Source organism: Osmia lignaria, chromosome 7, assembly GCF_051020975.1.
Source record: "Osmia lignaria lignaria isolate PbOS001 chromosome 7, iyOsmLign1, whole genome shotgun sequence".
NCBI lineage: Eukaryota > Metazoa > Arthropoda > Insecta > Hymenoptera > Megachilidae > Osmia > Osmia lignaria.
This window is the reverse complement of record NC_135038.1, coordinates 4147850-4169330: the sequence shown is the minus strand read 5'-3', so window position 1 is coordinate 4169330 and position 21481 is coordinate 4147850. Positions and strand designations below refer to the sequence as shown.

The 21481-nt window shown below is 40.3% G+C and overlaps 3 protein-coding genes across 8 annotated transcripts in view; 2 read left to right on the top strand and 1 right to left on the bottom strand.

Annotated features, from left to right (window-relative positions):
- The first annotated feature begins 437 nt into the window (after window positions 1–437).
- Window positions 438–3445, top strand: LOC117609426 (HUWE1-associated protein modifying stress responses). The gene is made up of 5 exons (XM_034335746.2): window positions 438–630; window positions 896–967; window positions 1471–1642; window positions 1874–2019; window positions 2156–3445. Exons 1-5 carry the CDS (start codon window positions 438–440, stop codon window positions 2296–2298), a joined length of 726 nt encoding a protein of 241 aa, XP_034191637.1. The 3' UTR covers window positions 2299–3445.
- A 2067-nt stretch (window positions 3446–5512) lies between these two features.
- On the bottom strand, window positions 5513–11938 carry Sans (SAM_USH1G_HARP domain-containing protein Sans). Of its 3 annotated transcripts, none has more exons than XM_034335715.2 (7): window positions 11479–11938; window positions 10136–10279; window positions 8145–8417; window positions 7809–8073; window positions 7399–7707; window positions 7071–7272; window positions 5513–6983 (listed from the first exon to the last, which is right to left on the bottom strand). In XM_034335715.2, the coding sequence occupies exons 1-7, from the start codon at window positions 11499–11501 to the stop codon at window positions 6715–6717; spliced, it is 1485 nt and encodes a 494-aa protein (XP_034191606.2). In that variant the 5' UTR covers window positions 11502–11938; the 3' UTR covers window positions 5513–6714. The 3 variants fall into 3 exon arrangements, with proteins under 3 accessions (XP_034191606.2, XP_034191605.2, XP_034191607.2); XM_034335714.2 differs by having other exon boundaries at window positions 7800–8073; window positions 11479–11925; XM_034335716.2 differs by having other exon boundaries at window positions 5513–6959; window positions 7800–8073; window positions 11479–11922.
- LOC117609420 (uncharacterized) overlaps window positions 9723–21481 on the top strand; it is a 76258-nt gene continuing 64499 nt past the window's right edge. For all 4 annotated transcript variants that reach the window (XM_034335719.2, XM_076689095.1, XM_076689093.1 and 1 more), the window contains exons 1-3: window positions 9723–9941; window positions 10516–10608; window positions 10945–11078. The gene's annotated coding sequence lies outside the window, so the exon portion shown is untranslated. The remainder of the gene's footprint in view (window positions 9942–10515; window positions 10609–10944; window positions 11079–21481) is intronic.

The window sequence follows — 21481 nt, the reverse complement described above, 5'->3', positions numbered from 1 at the left end:
CCTTCTTTATCGGCGGCAGAGAGTTGGGTGCATATTGCGCATTAAGGATTTCTGTATTTCGATGAACAGAGTGCAGCATCGACTCCCAGGAATCAGTGCGTCGTCGCAGTCGAGGGGTGAAAAGGGATTATGTATCGTTGGGTTAGTTCGTTCTTCGTACCTGCCAATTGGTATTTCGTGTTTCGTTGCGCGTAAGACTCGTGCGATCCTCGAGCGAGGCACATCGTAATGGCCGCGACCTGACTCGGGTGGCATGCATGCGAGCTACCGTGTTCGCATTACGTGAAGTAGACTAACGGCAAAGGAGGTGCGGTAAGAGAGATACAAAGAACGAGAAGATACGACGGAGTTTAGGGTTACGCGATTTCGGTGCGTGTCGTGAGTGCGTGTGGGTGGGCGAGGCGTGAGCTCGCAACGAGTCTCGAGGACGACAAGCCATGAGCGAAGATCGAAGCGAAGAGGATCCTATAATGGATCTTTGGTACAGCAACTGGGAGCAACAGTGCGTCGAAGCATTGGAATCGGAGCCGGATTACGAAACGCAACTGCACAACGAAAAGGAACTCTATTCCCAGCAGATGTGGTCGAGCTTTCAAACGACGGCGTCGGCCATCGCCCAGCTGTACAAAGGCGAGCTAATTCGGCGATAGGCACTGTTCGTCGTTCGCAACCTCCTTTAACTCGTCCGTAAAACGAGCCTCGAGGATAACGAGCAGCGAGACGTCTCGCATTCGCTGTAGTTACCATTTTGCGTGACATCCATTTTGTGCGACGTATCAGAGAGGATATGCCAGCCAGTTTCTCGCTCCTCGTTCGCTTCGATTCCCTTTTTTCACCGCATGTGCATATCGATCTGATCGTGTAACCAGTTCCTTTCGGCTTTCCTCTTTTACAGATCGTACGCAGGGTGTCTCTCTATGGCTACCCTTCCAGACTGCCGCGGGTACCGTCACGTCGTTGTACAAAGGTAATACACTTCCCCAATCTTTCTTGTCAACAGTCTGACCAGAATGAAACTTCCTTCTCTCTTTCATCGCAATCATCTTTACTCCGTCGTTTTTTCTATCCCCTTCTCTATCCTTACCTATACTGTTTGGTTGTCCCTTTGTACATCCGTCATTCACTCACACGCACACACTAATAAACCTGTGTACGTATATGTGCGTCAGAACGCTTTGCACAGCTGACCAATGCTGAAGGTCAGCTGTTAATTGATGCGAACTTTTAAGACTATTACGAATATTTATAGAAAAGAGTTGTAAATACCTGTCATTCCTAAATGATTATATCATCTCTGTTTATGGATAAAAGGATTAGATTGTTTAATGTTTCTCAACTATTGTAAATACCTAGTATTTCTGGATCATGATGTTTGTTTATAAATATATATTCTTCATCTTAATGATTTTTAGTCTAAAATAAGAACAAATAAGATGTTTTTGTTCTTAATTGTAACAAATATTTCAACAGATTCAATGGATAACATACGTCGATGCAGTGACTTAAGCGTGGAAATGGGTAGACAAAAGCGTAGTAAAGAAATAATGAACTGGGCTAGGAAAAAAAGGCGTATGATTCGAAGGGAAGATCTTTTAGCATATCTTGCTGGAAAACCACCACCACCTAGACCACATTCGCATAGGTAAATATTATGTTGATCTATCTATTAAATAAATCAATTTATTTTCAGTAGTCCTTGTAAGCTATAATTGCAGAAACTGCTAAAACATTCTATAGCTATTCTACTGTATTTTAATATGTAAACATTTAAGGGTTCTATTCTATAGGCATTAATGCAACAGTAACTTTACATAAGGTTTGTTTTATTAATGCAGATAGTATAGATATGATATATTTATGAATAAATTTGTAGGAGTTCCCCTAAACCAAGGATGATGGTATGTGGTTCACCTCCATCTGAAAGTTCCACACCAAATATGGTTGTTGCACCAACACCATTATCTACCACTGATCCTGATCCTGAATTACACACATTTAGAGAAGCGATTGCATTGTCCGGTAAGAATTCGTTCGATTTAATAATTTATTAAAATTAGCCATTTATTGGATAACATACCTATAGTTGCAGTGATACAGAATTTACTTGATAAAATCACAGCGTTTATGTAATCGGATTATTCTAATAATTGGATAGGTTCACCGATGTCCCGGCGTACTGGAAGACAAGCCGAATTGTCGGCTTTTATTACTAGCGAATTTGCTCGACATCACAAACGGCCTGCTTCGCATGACGTGGATATGGGATCTCCCACGCACAAACGTTCGCGTTTCATGTAACGGCGCGCGATGTGTAAAGTAGCCTTACTCCCTTGCTCCCCATTAATTAATCGATTGATAAATTAATTATTAACGGTTCAACTCCCCTATATAATTCTCGGTTAAACATAATCACTTCAGAAAGAAGGCAGTCGTTTGCATTGCCATAGAAAACACGTTCGTATATTTCGAATATTTTATACTGTCCGTCAAGTTTACCTGTTATTATTTTTCAAGTTTCACAGTAGTGCTGATTCTGACACGTAAAATAATAAGAGGATTATGAAAAATACTTGTGCTATTGAAATTACTGTATTATTATTCGAATGAAAAAAAAAAAAATGAAAAAAGTTGCAACTTGATGATATTTAAAGTTACGATGTATAACAGTCTCTATTATGTGTACTAGGATTTATTTTAAAATTATTTATTTATTTATGAGCATTGAGATAATACAAACGTGTTTCAAGATACCATTCAAAGTGCCCATACAGAGTGAATGTCATTGTTTTATGTGCAGAAATGTGTACGTGATTATCAGTTAACTGATCTACAAACCAAGAGTATGAACCTTGCCAAATATACTATGAAATATTAAAAGCTGCAACTAACGTGCTTTACACATAATTGATGTGTATGTTAAAAATTAGCAGCTAAATACTTCGTGATATTATCCAGTCACTTTATAGTGTACTGTACTATATTCAAGTGAGATGTTTGACAAGTGATGAATTGGTGATTTAATATTTTATAATTATATTACTGTCTACGATTGTAATTTTGTGACAGAAAGGGGACGGGGAGAGGATGACTGTAGAATATTCTTTCAGAATCCAAAGGATCGCTTAGCCCTCTAATTACAATATTGTTACGATTATTAAGTGATCATAGATAATACAATTTGGACACTTTTAATCAATAAAAAGATCATTTTATACAGCTTTTGTTGGTAATAAACGGGTCATGAAAGATTAAAGGAACGAATAATAAGAACACACAAGTAAAAGCAAGGCAAAGATATATCGATAAATTGTTTGGTTTCTGTAACTCTATACATTCTATCGACTAATTGTGAACAAGGGATCTATATATTTTCTGTTGTATGAGCTCTGTGTATAGAGTAATCATAAAATTGTCTTTTGGATAATATATTTAATTGTTTCTGCAATCCTTTCGTTTTGTAATTTTACGTGTTTTCTTTTCTTTTTTGCTTAATACGTTTTCGCGTGCGATCCCTTGGAAGGATTCGAAAATTGTTTGTTCGCTACTATATTTTCGTGTTATGATACCCACATGAAAGTCTTTAAGTAACACGAGATCGAGCTTGGAAGCAAGGTTCTCAAAAGAAGATGTTAAAGAAAAGAAGAAAAAAGAAATAATCGCGTCTTATTCTTTCCACACGCGTCGCGGGTGCTCATAATTGTGTAATTAATTGATAAAATTCTTACAATAGATTTCGTGTAGTTGTAAATCTTAAACAAGTTAGGATAAGCAATGCTTACATCAAACTGGAGGAGCGACGAATGAAATGAACGGTTCGGTGGGAAGGGTCTCGTGAAGTTTCTTCCAGTCTCTTTGTATTCGATGTCAATTGGATAGCGGATGAAAGATCATCATCATCATAGTGTAAAGTTGGTTTATTCTTTTTTTGACCTATTATATGTATGTTACGAGCAAAGGGTTGAAGCAGTACTACTGACATGTGTCTCGGACAAAGTCTGCATCAAGACAGTGCAATGTAAAGGGATCTACTTTTCCACAACTCCTAATGCGGATTTAATCGATAAGCGAGCTTTCCGTCTTAGATGTAGCCATTGTCGGGAAGACACGGCAGCTCTTTGCTACATATGCATATACATATACATATGCACATATAATGTGAATATTTTATAAGAAGCGTTACGTTCAAAGACTTGTACTGGAGTGATTAATCGCTCTGTTATTAGGATCCCTGTAAATGTATATTGTTTTAGCGTTGTGCCTCGTACTGCTTCTATCCGAGTTCTGAAGAACATCGTACATAGACGGGAAATTTGGAAATATCTTTCATTCGATAGTGTATAACTACCTGTTGATACATATTTGATATTTAAGACTAGAAATTCGATTTTCCTATTTACGTTCTGAATTTCCTTCGAATTCGTTCTTCAGAAATCATTTAGAAGCCGACTCGTTTCTGTTTGTTTCCTTCTTGTCGATATTGTTTTGAGCACCGTTCCGGAAATGAGTGAAAATTGTTGTTCAGTTGTAAATATAGCGTACATACGTAACGATACACAATAGCCATAGGGATATTGCTAATATTATTATTATTAATTATTATTATTAATTATTATTAACAAACTATGCGATAGCTTTAATAATATTTATCATATGATCGGCAGTTAATAAAACTCCAAGGACTCTATTTGACTCCACTTTCCTGACCAGTTTGGTAACGCAGGGTCATGTTTGTGAAAGTTCTGAAAGTTCCAATTCAACAAAATGTATAGTATTTAAGGAGTACCTTTGTACGTGAGATGTGTAATTACACGATTCGTTTTATTAGAAAACATTTATTTTTGTTTTTCCGACTTTTTTCCACGTTTTCATCGTATGGATTATTGGCGAATCTTTCGTACAAAGGTAACTCTGATTCAAACACACACATAGAAGAAAATAACACGCTGAAGATGCCATACTTAGAGATACTTTATTGATAAGAAAATAATAGCTCATGAAATATTGAGTAATTTTTTGCAGATACTGTCGTCGTCTTTACTTTCACTTTGTGTATAAAAAAAAGAAAGGATTACACTCGAACAATTCATTTATTTGGTCGTAAGAAGAGAATCGATATTTATTTACATTGAATTAATAAGGTGTTACTTGTTTGAATACTCAGCAAGATTTTGCTGGTACAATATTGATATTTTCTTATCTTGAATAATGCAAGAATCCCATCCATGTAAGACGACATTTCGAGGTCAGCAAATAGAATTTTCCCACCAATATAAGAGAGAGCTTTCCCTTTCTCATGGGGAGTGAATCTTGTTAATGATCTATATTATACCTTTACATTAAAAGAATAATTCGTTTCTTTTACGTTTATACAATAATTAGAACCAAACATACCATTGCACAGTTTAAAAAATAAACGATTTTGTTGAAAGTTTCAATTGTTTATGAATGAAAAAAATTCTGTAAAGTGGTACCTTTTGTAAGTGAACGTTTTAACATTGTAAATTTATATAGGAAAAAATAACGGATAGATAGTGTCTTTCATAAGGAAATTAGACTTTACGTTAGAAGTAATTTTTTGCGAACCCAATGACTTCCGTCTTTTGTTAAAGAAAATATGTAATTTGTACTTGCTGCCAAAAAGAATTTCCAATGAAGTTGCCATTATGCAAAATCGACTGTTGTGTATAGATATAAAGAAAAGACAAAAGAAGAAGAAGAAAACGTAGCTTATATAGGGCTCTGAAATTAATCGATTAATAGTAAAATTAAATTCATTCGTTTTTCTATTAATGAATTGATAATTAGAATAATTGGGTAAGTTAAATTAATCGATTAATCGTGCAGCCTTAATAGGTGAGATCGCGAGGAATCACACTTCTGTATCATATCTTTTTCACAGTAATGGTAGTTCGTACGCTGATTACACAGGTGCATAGAGGTAACAGAGCGTACGTGTCACGAACAGGGGGCACCAAAAAATGAATTTTCTACGAGCCTTTTTTTTTTCATTCTGATGCACATTAATCGCAAAGTGGTATACATTCGTGGTGAACAAAGGTATCATCACAATTCTACTTGCACGAACAGAGAACAGCCGTGATACAGCATAAGAAAAAAAAAATATCTGTTCACGGCAAGGCGAGAAATGGTGCTGTTATTTTTTGCGAACATAAGAAGCTTGTATATTTTTGCGTCTCTTATTTGTAAGATAATCATTTACAAATAAAATTATAAATACAAAAAGTTCATCTTTTTTCCTTATATCTAGAAACAGATAGCAATGAATGGTGTTAGATATATATATTTCAGTATTTACATATTTTATTTTCACCCATTCGATTTTTTGTACACTTTGTATAAGATTGATTGTACTCGCATAAACGATAACAAAAGGCATTTACACTTTCATTTACATTCATAGACTTAACGAAGTACATTTTACTAAGGCACCATAGATAGTACAAGAATTAAGGCTAATTAAAATTTTACACAATCAGGTGATTATTATTTCAACACGCTTTTTACGTATTACATTAATGATTTACATGTTTATGGCGATGATTTACGGAAGTGAAAGATGTTTCTTTATTATAGTATTCTATATATTAAAAACGTAAAATGGCAAGAAATTTTTCTTAAACCATTTCTTTTTAGTAGTTCCTAAGGCACTTTAATAGGCAAGATTAACATTACTTTTTCCTTTAAATTGAAGGTTTACAGCTTACTATCTTTGATAACGTTTTCAGGAGCATCTAATGCTCTTTTTCGGTTCGCTATTGCATTCATTAATTTCCTTTTGGGCCCAAGCGGAAGCTTGAGAGCCGCGAGGTCAGCTTCAGTGAGCAACATTAAAGCTTCCAGATCAATTTGTTCCGATTCTAAAATTGGATGTATCGACGAAAGATTGTTGGCAACTAAGAATCTTTGCAATGGTGTCCACTCCTCGTCTGTTTCTTCTTCTGTAATCATTTTTACGCACGATTCTAATTTAATTAAAAAATATATATTGAAATTAAATGAAAAATTTCGAGGACAATGGTATTATTAATTAGTAATAAAACCATTTTTACCTGAAAGCAAGTCATCTTCCCATAAACTTTGTCTACGAGCTAAGCTACCTGCGCTTCCTATACTGATTTCCTCGTTGTGCCCATTCGAGGTGGTTCTATAACCATTTACAGATCCATTTACAGAGCCATTCACGCAAGAGTTACCGTTTTGTTCATGTGCCTCTATTTGCGAGACCGGCATGTTGTCGAAGGTAGTTGTTATCTGAAGTTACAAAATAGGAAGGTATGGCTACAGCTATTCTTAGAAATAGTATAATGATTGCAATAAATTTCTTTACATCTTCTTTTTCAAATAATTGCGTTGAAAGCACAAAGTGTGTGAACCTACCGCTCTTCGAAAAGCTACTGATCCAAAACCGGGTCTATTGAAAATACTTGCAGGTTCTTGCAAGAATGTCTCCCTTATACCGTTTATCTCTTCCCTGTTATCATTTTGCTCGTCATCGTCGTCAAAAATACGGTCACCCAAAAGATCAGGTGTACTCTGTGCTTTGTTCAGAGTACCCCAAACGTCTGAGATTCTTCCTCTCCTTCCTATTTGTTGTGCTTGAGTTTCGTACGTTCCTACATAGATTATTTCTGAGTCTCTGCGAAGACCAGTCAGGCTACGGATTGATTTCTTTCCATTCACCTCTACCTGGGAGTAATATAAGTAATATGAAATTAATTCTTCTCCAAATTGATTGGTATTGAAAAGCAAGAGCATGCAATTCCCAATATTCATTCTACCTCTACAACCTTGAAGTCATCCACGGCCTTTTTTGCTAAAGCTTTTCTACAGACTGCGCTGCCGTGTTTTTTTGCAGTGGTACCGACAATATCGCTGAACGTTGGCGAAGGTTTTAATCGACCCTTGAAGGTTAATATATTTGATTTCTGAGGTAGAATACCGACTTCGTTTGCCATGGTTGGGTCCAATTTCGTGCGATCCTTAGATAGCTTCTTTTGTTCCTTCTCCGCTCTAATTTCAGCAGTCTTTTGTTTCTTCATATATTCTTTCAATCTATTTGTAAAATAAATAAATAAATAAATAAATCAACATTTTTCTGGCATGATTATTAAATGAACAAATACCTTTTCTCAGCATCTTTCTCGGCCTTCTCCCGAAGTATTCGACTTTTTTTACGATTGTTCAGCTCTTGGTCGGCCTGAACGAAATCTAAAAACTGGAGTGTCATCTCTCTTCCGTTTATAGCTGCTAAATCTCTAGCCGAATGTCTATCGATGTCTAGAGACCAAATATTACAGCCGAATTTAACGAGGAACCGGACACAATATTCGTGACCCCTTGCCGCTGCTAGGTGTAGGGCTGTGTTACCGAAGTAATCGGTTTTGTCGGGGTCTCCCCTACGGAGAAAATCGTTAAAAAATGCATGATTATACATCTGCCGTTTCCTGTTCGGTATGCGTGTTCGACAGTTGACAAATCTTGAAATAGTATTATTTTTACAAGCAATCTTTTATTATTGGTATTACTATGAGCGTGCGAGATAAATGGAATTGTTCTATAGAAACGAATGAAGGGAATAAATGGGTCCTACACCTTATAGCATCCTGTCACGCGATGACACACGAGCGGAACAAAGTTCCGGAAGGATAGCAGGTCTTATATTGAATTTCTATCGTTTGCTGACCACACTGAAGCCAGTTGAACGACATTCGATCTTTTTCACAATAGGGCACGTGTGGTCTTTCAGCTTTTATGTCGGCTCTTTACAGACTATCACTGATTCTATGAAACATGTAGCCGGCACGTGGTTTCGATACAGGTTGTAATTCGAAAAATATTTAAAAAAAGATCGAACGAGGTTAAATTTACAGATGTAATAATCTAAGCCTATATTATTATTATTATATAGGATTAAATATATTTATAATTTATTTAAAAATTAATATGATCGCGAATTTGACTAATTTAATAGTTTCGAATCGTTTCCGCTTTACGTAGTATTGAGTACGCGGGTAATGGAACGGTGGTGTCAGTGGTCGTATTATCAGAATTATATCATAGTATAATGTATTATCGGAGTTCTTTTGCATTTCATTTCTTCAGTTTGGTAAAGAAGTTGTTGAATCGATGCTCGTGGATCACGTAAGTAAATGTTTTTGCTACAAAATATCAATATAATGACACGCGATGGGACGACTACGTGAATAGCAATTCCCTGTTCCCCCGTTCCGTTTCTTCCCGTTCCCCCGTGCTGTGCTCTGTTCTGTTCGTATTCGATTGTTTTTCATCACTATTCGCTTGGCCGCAATTTCCGTTCGTGGGGTCAATAGATGCCAGATTATAGCGTATATTTCCGCTTTCGTACATCTGTCACCGGTTAATACGAACTTTTGTGCATTTACACGTGTGAAGGAAAAAGAAACAGTGCACCCATTTAACACAATATAAATCGTCACGTGCATGTTAAAAGCAATCAATGTTGCATAGTTGAAGGTAACTTTTTCGATGTTTTGTGAATGTCATTGTACGTGATTGTTAAAAGTTTCGTGTTCACTAACCACGACGACCTCGTGTTTAATTTGCATGTTGACTTTTCAAGGTTAAAAAAGGTACACCTCAAATTACTGGTAAAAGAGTTATGATCAATTAAGTTAGGAAATTTAACGAACAGAGGTGGTTTGTGTGTGAATATTTTATAGATTTTATAATTTATTAACAGGTTAGGCAACAAAATTGTACTTTCAAATTACAGGTTATGCGCATGCGCGAGCATTTAGTTCCATCGTAGAAAACTGCAACAATTTTGGCGCGTGAACGGCGGAACTGGAATGTAACCGGAAGTGCGAATGTTCGTTATTCGGCGTTTATAATACTGACAAGCGTCACATCGTTAAGTGCACAAGATTTCTGCTTTTTATCAGGTATTGTAATCAATTAATTGATAAATCTATACTATACATATTACTAAGCCACGATATTCATGTATGAATAAAATTTCGATTAAGTGTAAAGTTAGTTTGAAAGAATAATGCATTAAAGGAGTGCGTAATGTATACTATGGTTAACCCGAACGTTTCTCGAATGTGTTTATAAGTAAATGGTTTTGCAAGCATACCCTCTGGCGACCAGCAGTCTCAGAGCATCTATGTGACCTTCAAAGGCTGCCCATAATGTGGGGGTCATTCCTCCATCATCTCGTGCGTTACAATCCTTTTTTGTTGCTTCTTTCAGGATGTCCAAGACGCCATCGCGTGCAGCTCTGAGAAACAATTCCTTCTGAATAATTATCACGCGTATTAATAATTTTCTAACTCTAATTATGAAATTATATTGCGTGCCTGATGCCACGATAATGTGACATCGCGCCTGATAGTTTTCTCCTTCGCGTGTACTTTTTTCTTTTAATTAGTTTTTTCTCTAATTAAAACAAGGTTATATAAGAAAATACTTGTATATCAATAATAAATTCATCGATTAGCTTTTGTTTGATTTCAGATTGTCGAAGAAATGGTCGAATTGGACACATTCTACAAAGAAGGACTGGAAAATTCTACATGGAAGAAGAGAGCAAGGGTGTTAGAGAAAGTTGTACGTATAATGTTTTAACGATTTCTTAGCATGATAATTTTCTCTGCGTTACGAATCATTTACCGTGAATGCGTTTTGACATCTTTCTTCTACGCGTATTGGTTCTGTTCGAACGAAAGCATAAGTGTTTCAAAGAAAAACGGTACCTTCGTTAGGATTCTAATTAAGGCCATTTTCACGTTATAATTACGGTCTTGATAACAGCCCATAGAATGTTTATTCAGGTGCTAACAATTGTGATAACATTTCATTTACGTACACATGTTTATATTAATATAAAAATAGCTTACTGAAAATTTTTTGCAAATGTAAAATGAAAATTTTTGTTTATTCAAGATAATACATCCTCTACACCTGGTACCCATGGAAATGGATTGGCTGATAAATCTTCATGGTGAATCGAATACAAGCGAGGGTGTTCTCATGCATAAATTCCGCACGCGACGATCATAGTTATTGAAGTGTTCTAGGTGAGTAGGAATTTCAAACATTCTTTTTCATTTCTGCAACAAGGCTTTGTACATTATTTCACTGAACCGATACACCTACGACCGATAGGAAAGAAAAATATATTAATTTATATTATAAATTGAAAACAATTGATACGAATCTAATAATTGGATGACGAAACAACAAATTCCCCTGATCAGGATTTCGAAGTGCAATATTTCATTCTCATGGTTAACCAGGCATGTCATTTTTTCGTTCTGGTCAGAGACAAGAACCTGACTACGCGACATTTCTCTGCTTCCTTGCTTTCCGATAGATATCTCGTTGCAGCGTACAAACGCATACCATTCGCAGAGAAATAAGAATACAAGAACTTCAAAGTATGTACAAAGTCTGTTGCTGATACAAAGGGAAACTCACTTGTGAAACCGCTCGGACGTCATTCTGTTTCTTTTGATCCCTTTGAAAAGTCTCGTTATCGATGGCAAAACATCCCTGCCAGAGATCAAACTTCTTGCCACTTCTTATGTAAGAGATACTTTGTACAATAACGAATCGCGAGGATCATAGATCTAACATATTTTGACTGGAGTAATGGTAGCACGCGTGCCTAGTATGGCGTCCAGCGATATACTGCTGAACGTTCGAAGGTACTTCGATGGTGTTCTGTTGCCCCTCGCTACGTCTATCTTGCTTTCGACCGTTAATTTGATAAGTCCTTTCTCAGTCGTTTTACCCATTCCCGCCATCTCTTACCTATACTGGTGCCACCATACGAATACCATCCGCCACCTGGCGTTTGGTATCCTTTTGCACAACTGTGCAACCAGTTCCTACTTTATCGACGAACCTCTGTATTCACTGTCGAGAATGGTTCGTTCAGGTCCCACTAGGTGGTGCTAAAACCTTTGTCCCAGGACTTTGGAACAAAAAACACTGTCGGTACAATACCTTAATACTTTTACCTCCAACGATGCATTGTCCAGTGAGAAAGAAACTTTGGGTAATAGTTCCCGATTCGACTCGTGATGTCGCTTCCGCTATCATTCAGAATGTTATTCAAATTCCCTCAAAAGTTCATCGTTATTTGATTTCAGATAATTTCGATTTATCAATTAAATTGGTAGATCGAATTCTACCACTGAAAAGTTTCGTTTATAATTATCATATTTCCTCTGTAGCCGATGCGATATGTATCAGGATAAAAGAGAATTATTACGTCCGGCTCGAATGTACCCCGTCGCAAACAAATAATAGATTTCAACGATAGAGACACACCTACTTATTCCATAACTAGAAGGACAGACTTTTTCCTTTCTTTCGTTCTTACTAAATCGTTGGATCATCTCGCCCCTACCTAGTATTCTCCTTTTTCTATTCCCCTTGGTACGGTGGCATAAGCCACATTATACGATATCCAAGAAAATCGAGAGCACATCCTGGCCAAGGAATGCCCCGGCGAAACCTGGGGCCAACAATAGGGGCCAGGTTTTGCGCCATTATGTCTCTGGCGGATCGCATTACCAACCGATACGATCGCGCGTTTTCAGCAGCTTTCAGATCCTATCTTCGGATATCTTTTTTTCCTTCTCGGTGAACGCAACCCAGCCGGAACCACTGAATTTCGCAACGGCCCTCGAAATCGAGGGTAATTACGCGGATTTACCCACTCGGCTTCTTTCCTTTTCTTTTCATTTTTTATCTCGAGAGTCCTTTGAAAATTTCCCTCGACCGCTGCCCCATGTTAGTTACAGAAACGCGTCGAGTAGTTTCTTTTGTGAGAACAGTATTCTGAAATGATTAGAAAAAACAAAGAGAAATTTTAATTGATCGAAGAAGCGTAGAAATCGATTGGAAATTGAAAAGTACCTCTTTTTTTTTTTTTTTTTTTCTTTTGCCGTTGAAACACGGTTATCGCGTCTTTCGAAAGATCAGAGCGGATGGAACGAGACACCCCAATGTTGATATTGAAACGGTGGAAAACAGAGGAAACACAGACGAGCTGACTGACCGATCGGTATGCTATCCCCCGGTATTTCGCTCTGGTTTGCGAATCAGTTGCTCTCTGGTCTCGCGAGCCGAAAAAAATCGACTATTCATGCGCAACACCGATAAAATCTGAAAGCTGCTAAAAGCACGCGCGATCGTATCGCCCAATAATGTCGTTTCCGCAACGGCAAAATACAGAGGCGCGTTTAAGCTTGCCGGATTCACCGTAATTTAACAATCTCCGTATGGCAAAGGGATCAGGAACGATCCGTGCACGTTTTCGCTATGGGCCTTTCAAACGATAGAACGGAAACTCAACATTTTGTCTTCCCGTTAGGTGAAATTTTCCGAAACGACTTTGATCAAAATAGATAAAGAATAAGGAAATGTGTTTTCGTAGGAAGAAGAACATTTTTTCTTCCGAGTTTTTTTATCCGTTCAGGAAACATTCTAACCCTTATCCTTTTGGAAGTATTTTTTAACACCACAGCGATGATCACTGGACGAAAAGGGGAATAGAAAAAGCGAGTTCAGGTTCTTGAAAGCTGTCGCAAAGCATCGATAATTACTCGTTGATCAGGGTCTCCGTGAAGAAATCGCGGTGGAGACAGTTCATTATGCAGTTTTTGCGGCGGCTCCTTTCAACCGCGAGTTTTTCCGCGAGTTTTTCCTCGCCTCCGCGCGTGTCGGTCATCCTGGTGGTCGTTTCGGTTCCTCGTGCGAGCAGAAGTGCTGGTCGTCATCCTAGAGAGAAAAAAAATTTCTTTCCAAAGCGGCCGCAGGGACTTTACGATCCTAATAAAACGGCCACAGTGGTGGCCGGGTTAGAAGGAAAACGTCTACGGTGTACGCAACGCCTTTTTAACCCGTAGAATCCCATAAAAATTAAAAGCATCGTCGGTGCACCGAGGCCTATTGTCCTGCGGCTGCTTCGTTTCCCCTCGCGGCTCCTACTGTTTTCTCCACCCCCTGTTTTTTTTTTTTTTTTTTTTGCGCATGCCAAAAAAAATCGAGCCTTCGGGTTCGAAGAAGAAGAAGCGCGAAGAGTGCGCGCGGAAAAAGAAGCCCGACGCGTTGCTTTTCCGCGTAGCAGAAAAAAAAGGCGGTTGGAAAAGAGCAGCAGAAAAAAAAAGTTGCAAGGAAAGCAAAAAAAAAAAAGGGGCGAGTTGTCTTTTTTCCGGACTGTAAAAACGAAGCAATCGTCGCTGTTGTAACTCCGTAAATCGTCGCCTCGATCGTATATCACTCGTTTGAAAAATAATATCCAACCTCTCTCACCTTTGCTTTTGCAATTTTTCTTTCTTTTTTTTTTTTCTCTTCTTCCTTTTCATTTTGTTATTTTCGTTTGCACGTGAACGAACACGTCGATTTCCTTTTTCTTCCAAAGCACCCACACACAGAATTGGCCGTTCGATTCGCGTGCGCGACACTTGAAATTCTAATTCATGCAAATACACCGTCTAACGGGGTAGAAATGTTTCCCTTGTATTTTAATGAAAATTTACCGGCAGCCCTTTCCTCCCTCGCCCTTCTCTCCCTTCTCTCTCTTCTTTCTCTTGCAATCTCGCGAACCTGGCTACTCTTCGACTCGAATATGAAACGACACCCGGGCGTACCTACGCGATCCTCTCGACGAGTATACAGTACTTGAATCAATTTTCGCGTTTCAGCACGGTGCGAGGGAAAGTTTCGCGCGTGATTTCCGAGCCGAATGTAACGCGAGCAACGGATCCACGAATTATTTATAAACGATTCGTTGGGCAACTTTTGCTCTCTTCCATTCTGTGTTTCCATTCCGTGACGAACGTTTGCGGTATTTCGAAACGGCTGTTCGAATGCAAATTTTCATTTCTTCTCTTCTTTCAACCCTTATTCGGATCGATGATTTTCTACGGCCATTATTTCCCTTAGATATCATTTTACCATAGGTTAAAGAACTGTATGTAGAAAAAAAGTAAACATGCCGGGAGATGTTTGTTCAAAAAATTACAAAGTGGTAAGGGGTTAGTGTTTCATGAAATTTATGTACCTTCCGGATCTTCGTGTTCCTTTTTCCTGGGTAAAGAAAGGAACAGGCGACTATCACAATAACCCTTTCTCGCGAAGTGTCTTTATGACGAGCGAATGTTCTACAGGGAAGAAAAGGGACTACCCCTATCTACTTGTTCTCGTTCCATTTTTTTGACTGTTAAATAAGAGACTCAAATTCTCAGCGTAAATAAAAAGCGACAGAACAGTGTTTCTCTTGGAAACCGAAACAGAATGTAATCTTGTGTACGAGAAGATGGATCGATATTTTTTTTTTTTTTTTTCCTGTTCGTTCGTCGGTAGACACGCGAATGGCTTTTGACTATAACGAAGTAAGGCAGGATGAATTCAATTCCGTCGGATGAAGAGATACGCTTTTTATGGGTGTCACGTACGCGTTGGGAAAAAGTTCTAATCGATCGACAGCTCTATTTCAAGCTGGCTCTGCTCGTATATATAGAGTTGTCCGTGCGTATCCGCGAGGCTGTGTTTAGAAACGGTATCCGAAGAGGAATCGAGTGATCTACTGCTTTTAGGTTGTGTTTACGCGACGATCAGCGCCGCCAATTTCCCCCCCGGACTTTCCACGGAGAAAGCTTTCGAAATGGACGTGCAACAGCTGTTACCGTCACTCCTGATGGAAACTGGCACACGTTCCTCCCCTTTCCTCTCTCTGTAGAAACGTTCACGAGCACGTACGACTTATGCCTGTCTACGAACGACAGTTATCGATTGTTGTACGACCTTCCCTGGCCTTGCACACGCCGAGTCTTGCTTCAACTTCATCCACCCACCACCGTTCCATCCTCTTTATCAAGATCCATCTATCCCTCCAGCTGTGTTTCGTTTCTTTCTGGCCATTCAGATGCGTGGCAGGTTTTTTTTGTCTCCTTCACAGGCAGAAACTTTTGAATTTTCTGCAATTTTTCATCTATAGCCGAGTCTTCGTTTAGTTGGCCTTCATTAGAGATCTTTGGTAATTGGATGCGATAATTCTCGCTGGAATTTGAACCTGTTAAAGTCTGGAAAAATGGTCGTTAGTTGTTCGAAAACCGGATGCTGTCCAAAACCACGACCAGTCTGCCTGACGATTCGCAGACATCTTCGAGGGCACCGTAGGGCCAACTGTTCCTGACAGTTGCGACAACAAGGGCACGCGCTTCTAGCCGGAAGGCACCCCCTGCTACCCTTACCAATCATCCAGAATCCCACTCTAAAAGCTCGCGCAATTAAGCTTCTTAATATCCTTAACGCGAGTAGATCTAATTCGAGTGATTTGTTGGTGTCGAAAAAGGAAGACGACTTGGCAAGGAAGAGAAATTTGAAAGAACGCGTTTGATGTCTTTCTTCGCGATTCGATTCGATGGTTTTACGATGACTGGCTTTCGTAAACAGGTAACGAAAGGATCGTCCATTGTCCTGGCCACGGCATGAGTAGCGATCGGGACGCGGTGTTTACAGACAAAACCTAGTCAGGCCCCCCGTTACGGCCCCTTTTCCCTTCTCTTTTTCGTCTTTGCCCTTTTTTTTTTTTTTTTTTTCTTCACTCTGCACCTTTCTTTCGTATCTCGCTCTCTCACGAGCTACGGTAGCCACACCGTTGACACGCAGGGTGACAACATAAATATAATGTCACGCTTCTGCGCCCGCCAATGCACAGACTTCGGGGATCCTCTTCGGGGACCGGCTACGTTGAAAGCTTACCGGGGGCCCCCATTCATCCGGAGATACATGGACGACGATTTTTATGGGGCAGATGAAAAATGAGGTTAGCCAGAGGGGCATTTATCGCGAGGCCCTTTCTGCTTTGCGTCTTCTTCGTGTCGTGGAGAAACCTTTGGCGGAGTGCCTCTCAATATTTTGGCACTCCATGGGTCGGATTCTCGTTTCATTGATGGCCGTGCGACGCTTTCATCGCTAGACTCGAGAAACGTTCGCGAGCTTTTGGATTAAACTTCCACCCATGAAAACGATACCACGAGGGGAAGCTTGTTTTTTCAATGGAACTCTCGGAGAAGGGTTTCAATTTTAGGGAAGCGTCTCTTTTTTCTTCGAGTTCAGAGTAATTTTTGAACTGTTTATGTTTTTTACGGCATTATCTTTTGTATTATTTATATTTCCAATGATTGTAACTTCCCAGTCATTCTATGACGAGTATCTTTGTGCTCTCCCTTTTCACCATACGAGCACTCGATGGGCATTATGGGGGGTACCGCGAATAGAATCGCGTGAATGGTTCAGGCCCAATTATTATATCCGGCCTATTTAATGCGAAGCCAACGAAAGGTCCAAGTTTCTCTTTCGATTCCACGGGGGATCAGTTCTGGCAATGGTACAATGACATCCGTGACATCGTTTACGCGCACCCCCCGTGGTCTACCACGGGACCAACGGGCCCCGTGTACAGAGGACACCCGTGACGAGACATCTTCATTACTCTGTGGCAATGGGGCCCCACTTTGGTCACCTCACGAAGGGACCGGCAGAATTTTATTTATCTCTTTTACTTCGATTCGCAAAAGAGAAAAATTACAATCACAATTAGGTACCGGTTTTCGTTCAGTCTCTGATTAAGCTTTGTTCCGAGCTTCATTCCCGCTCTTCACTTGCTACCTGTATAAATAGAATATGTAACGAGACGATTGAAACAAATCGACGCATCGTTCAACACGATTTTCCAATAAATAGCTGGGAAACAGGAAGCTGCTGGTCGATACTTGAGATGATTACACATAGAATTCTAAAGTGTAAATAGAGCATAGCATCGGATTTCTGAATGTTCGAATTTCACTGCATTTCGTGTACCAAATGTATCGTGTGACATTAATAACGACCCTGTGTTTCCTCGTTTGTTTAATCCAACCTTTTTCATTGATCCTTTACACTTCCATAATGTTCATTCTTTTTGTCTTTTTTCTTTTTTTTTTGGCAATTTCCTTTTACGATGTCATGGAATTGATGACCATCACGAACGCATCCGTGGCAGCTGGACGATCGAGAAGGTTATAGATATAGATAGGTATAAACGGGGTAGGGGGTTAAAAACGAGCAAGAGGGTCGGTGGTGTGGTGCCTTGGTGGCCACGGGTGCGGTACAGCTTCCTCCGTAACGAGGGCCAACCTTTATGACCCGTAAAGATACGTGCCGTCCAGTTTACCACCCTACACCCCTTCTCTTCACCGTTGAAAAGCCATTGCACCCCAGCGACTTTCACGCGATAGCCATACGAGGCTACGGTAACGTTGAACTCACGTACCGACATTTTCGACCCCCTTCTCGAGATGGCTAAATCTCGAACAGAGTCTCTCCATAACCAGCTCCCTCCTGACCAACCCTCTCGATCGAGCCCCAATCCAACACCACCAGCATCGAGAATTCCCTCGGGGACAGTTTTATAATACTGGCCGTGATTGTGCGTGATTGTTCGAACAGCAACCGGCTCCTGCTGCAAAACGATTTTATTCTGCTTTCGGGGGTCTCCTTTAATCCCGACGGCAGAAAGGTAATGGTGTTATTAGGTTGATTTGATGAAAGCTTTAGTCCTTTTTGATTTATAGATAGGAACTTTGCATACGAGATGAAGTTTTAGCAGAGAACTAAAGAAGTACATTTTATAGTTTGAAAATTTTTCAATTTTCCATTGAAGTATTAGCCGGACACGTGGGAGGCGGTGAGAAAATTAGGGTTGGTGTATTGGTATGGAAGCAGGAAGGAGGCCTTGGCTAGCTAGGTTGATGAACGGGTGTAGCGGGGTGTGTAGCTCTGGGAGGGCAATCGTGAATCAAAATTAGCCGCTCTTGTAGAGGAGTGTTGAACGTGGAAGGCTCGCGAGCTCGAAGGGTGCTGGCGCAGAGTTTCACCCTCTCGGTGGAAGCCACTCACCCCCTTTGACCCTGTTTCCACGTCGTCGCATTCCCGTCTTTCCAACATCGGCTCCGAAATTACAGGCTGCAAGGCGTTGTAAATCCCGTTGCATCGGGAGGAAATGGATCCCCGTCTGGGAAACGGTGCATCAGAATTGATTGCACCGATCTTCGTGTTTTGTTTTTACACGATCCTGCTTGCCGGAGAACGTCGCGTAAATTAGTGACACCTGTTTCTCACAACGTAATACCATTTGTGTTCGAACGGATTAGCTTTACTTTTCGGGGCTAATTAACATCCTAAACCAGTTAAACGTGATTAATTCGATATCTCAGAAATTCTCGTCGTAATTTCCTGACTTTAAAAAATATCTGGAAATAGAAGTCGAGGAGGAAAATCGATGGAAAAAATGAGAAGGGACAAGCGTTGACGAGTCGATCGACTAATTAGCAAAAAATATTTCCTGTAAGGGTAGCAAGAGGGAGAAAACGCCTCCAGATGGGCAAGGTAAGCGAAGCGTTAAGTCGAGACGCATTAATTGGAGGATGTGATCTCTCGTCGTCGCTGGAAAACCCGTTTATCCGCGCTACACCGTGCTTTCCTGTTGTGCAGAATCTCGTTCCTCTTTTCTTTTTTTTTTTTTCCCTTCCCCTAAACCACCCACCGCCACCTCTCACCGGGTGACGGGAATATTCCAGCGTCAAATACATCCGCGTTGTGTTGTACGCGTGCACACGCACACGGACCGAAACAATCCACCCCCTCGACACGCATCGACGACCAATCCACAACCCCCTCGCGTGTCTGTACGTAGCTGAAGTTCACACAGACCAAGCAACATCGATGTGGTGGTACGTACACGGGAACAGAGGGGGGGTTGGGTGCAAACGGAGGCAGGGGGTTGGAAGCGGAGGTATTGAAATTAGCCGACCGGTCGCTAGTGATGGCCATTCGATTCTCTGTGTCGCGAGTTCAAGTAATTTGGCCAGTCTCCGCGCTCAAGTAATTTAGCACGGGATCGAGCAGTCGCTCCAACTATGCAATCTTCCATTGAACAATGTTTCGGTGATCTTGAAAATATTTCAACGTCCAATGCAACATGCTTTAGGGATGTAAATTAAATTAACCACGCTCTTAGACAATTTTTCTTCTCGATTAATAATCGTCTGACAATCCGAGTTCCCTTTAGAGAACTGGCTGCATCGTTTTGGTGTTAACAGAAACATCTCCAAGGTACGTCAAATTGATCAACTAACAGAATCGAATATTCGAAAAAGTTTGAAATATTCGGGGGCTGTTAAATGTAAAATTTTCGATGGAGATGATAGGAAGCGTGTGTCGAGGCCATCGCTAGCGATCGCTGAAACTATGTGTGCCCCGAACGTGCTCGTCGATGGTGGCAGGGATCGGGATCCGAGAGGCTTGCATATATTCACACCGAATTAAGTCACCAACACACCGGCTAACCGGTTGGCCACACTCTTTGTGCATCCACCAGCCCTTTCACGCACGCAGTGTCAGTCTGAGCGTTGACCAGCCAGAGCGGTCGCGTGTATGCGCGAACCAGCATCCTGTACGTGTGTATAAGAACGCTGGGCGTCGCGTCGGGACGCGGACAGGGGGTTGCAATGTTTGAATTTGGATGGTGGTGGTCTAGCTTTGGCCGTAGACCAGCGGACAGAGAGAGAGAGAGAGAGGAACATAGGAGGCTGCGTGCGTCGCACGGTTTACTTTAAAACGTTCATTGTGGTGTATTTCCTTTCTACACCGATGATATAGGCTTGTTGGGATTTCGATGTTTTCGGACCCTATCCATGCAATTTTCGCATTGATTCGATGCTTGGATCTATAATTATTCTTTTCGATGCGTTTCAGAATAATAAATGACGCTTCTGGTCGAAGGAAATCATTTGCATGCCGGTGAAAAGTAATTTAAAAGAAGCTCTTTTAGCTGGAAATTAACCATAGATTCGTTAATTAACCTGTAACCTCAACGAACCATACAATCGCCCTTTTTTTTTCACTATTATATATACAAGTCCTTTCACACAGAAGGTATCGGTTTTCAATGGTACGAGTGTGTTCGTTTGAACAAGGGATGTCGAAAAAGCGTGATCTAGCAGCTGGCACATCGCATCACGTCGCGCATTCGAAAGCGTGTATTAGAAGAGATTACCGTCGCGATTAGCATCACACCGTGCTTCCCTATACTTCTCTCTTCTCTATTATTCCGACGATTTTCATAGATAAAAGCAATACATTTCGAAAGAGGAGTCCGTTGAACGAGCATCATCGTCGTAGAACGATAAATATCCTTCGACCAAACGCGGTGCAGTGTCCTGTTTCGAGCAACATTCACCACCGGAAGAATGAAAATTGTAAATCAAAAAAAAGGAACACTTCGAGTTTATTTCTTTACGGCTGCTCTGGACAAGAAAAAAAAAAATGTTCCAGATTCTATGAGGGTCGAGGCCAAAAAACTGCCCTGTTTTGGTTAGAAATTAGTCCGGGTGGTAGGACTTATGGTCCCAGGGTGAACATA

Excerpts from the sequence above, each read along its gene's own strand:
- LOC117609426 (XM_034335746.2), top strand. The coding sequence starts at position 438 with ATGAGCGAAGATCGAAGCGAAGAGGATCCTATAATGGATCTTTGGTAC. Across the intron at positions 1,643-1,873 it reads CCTAGACCACATTCGCATAG|GAGTTCCCCTAAACCAAGGA; the intron begins GTAAATATTATG and ends ATAAATTTGTAG. Across the intron at positions 2,020-2,155 it reads AGAAGCGATTGCATTGTCCG|GTTCACCGATGTCCCGGCGT; the intron begins GTAAGAATTCGT and ends ATAATTGGATAG.
- Sans (XM_034335714.2), bottom strand. The coding sequence starts at position 11,501 with ATGACGTCCGAGCGGTTTCACAA. Across the intron at positions 8,418-10,135 it reads AGACTGCTGGTCGCCAGAGG|GGGAGACCCCGACAAAACCG; the intron begins GTATGCTTGCAA and ends TTTTCTCCGTAG. Across the intron at positions 7,708-7,799 it reads ATGACTTCAAGGTTGTAGAG|GTAGAGGTGAATGGAAAGAA; the intron begins GTAGAATGAATA and ends TATTACTCCCAG.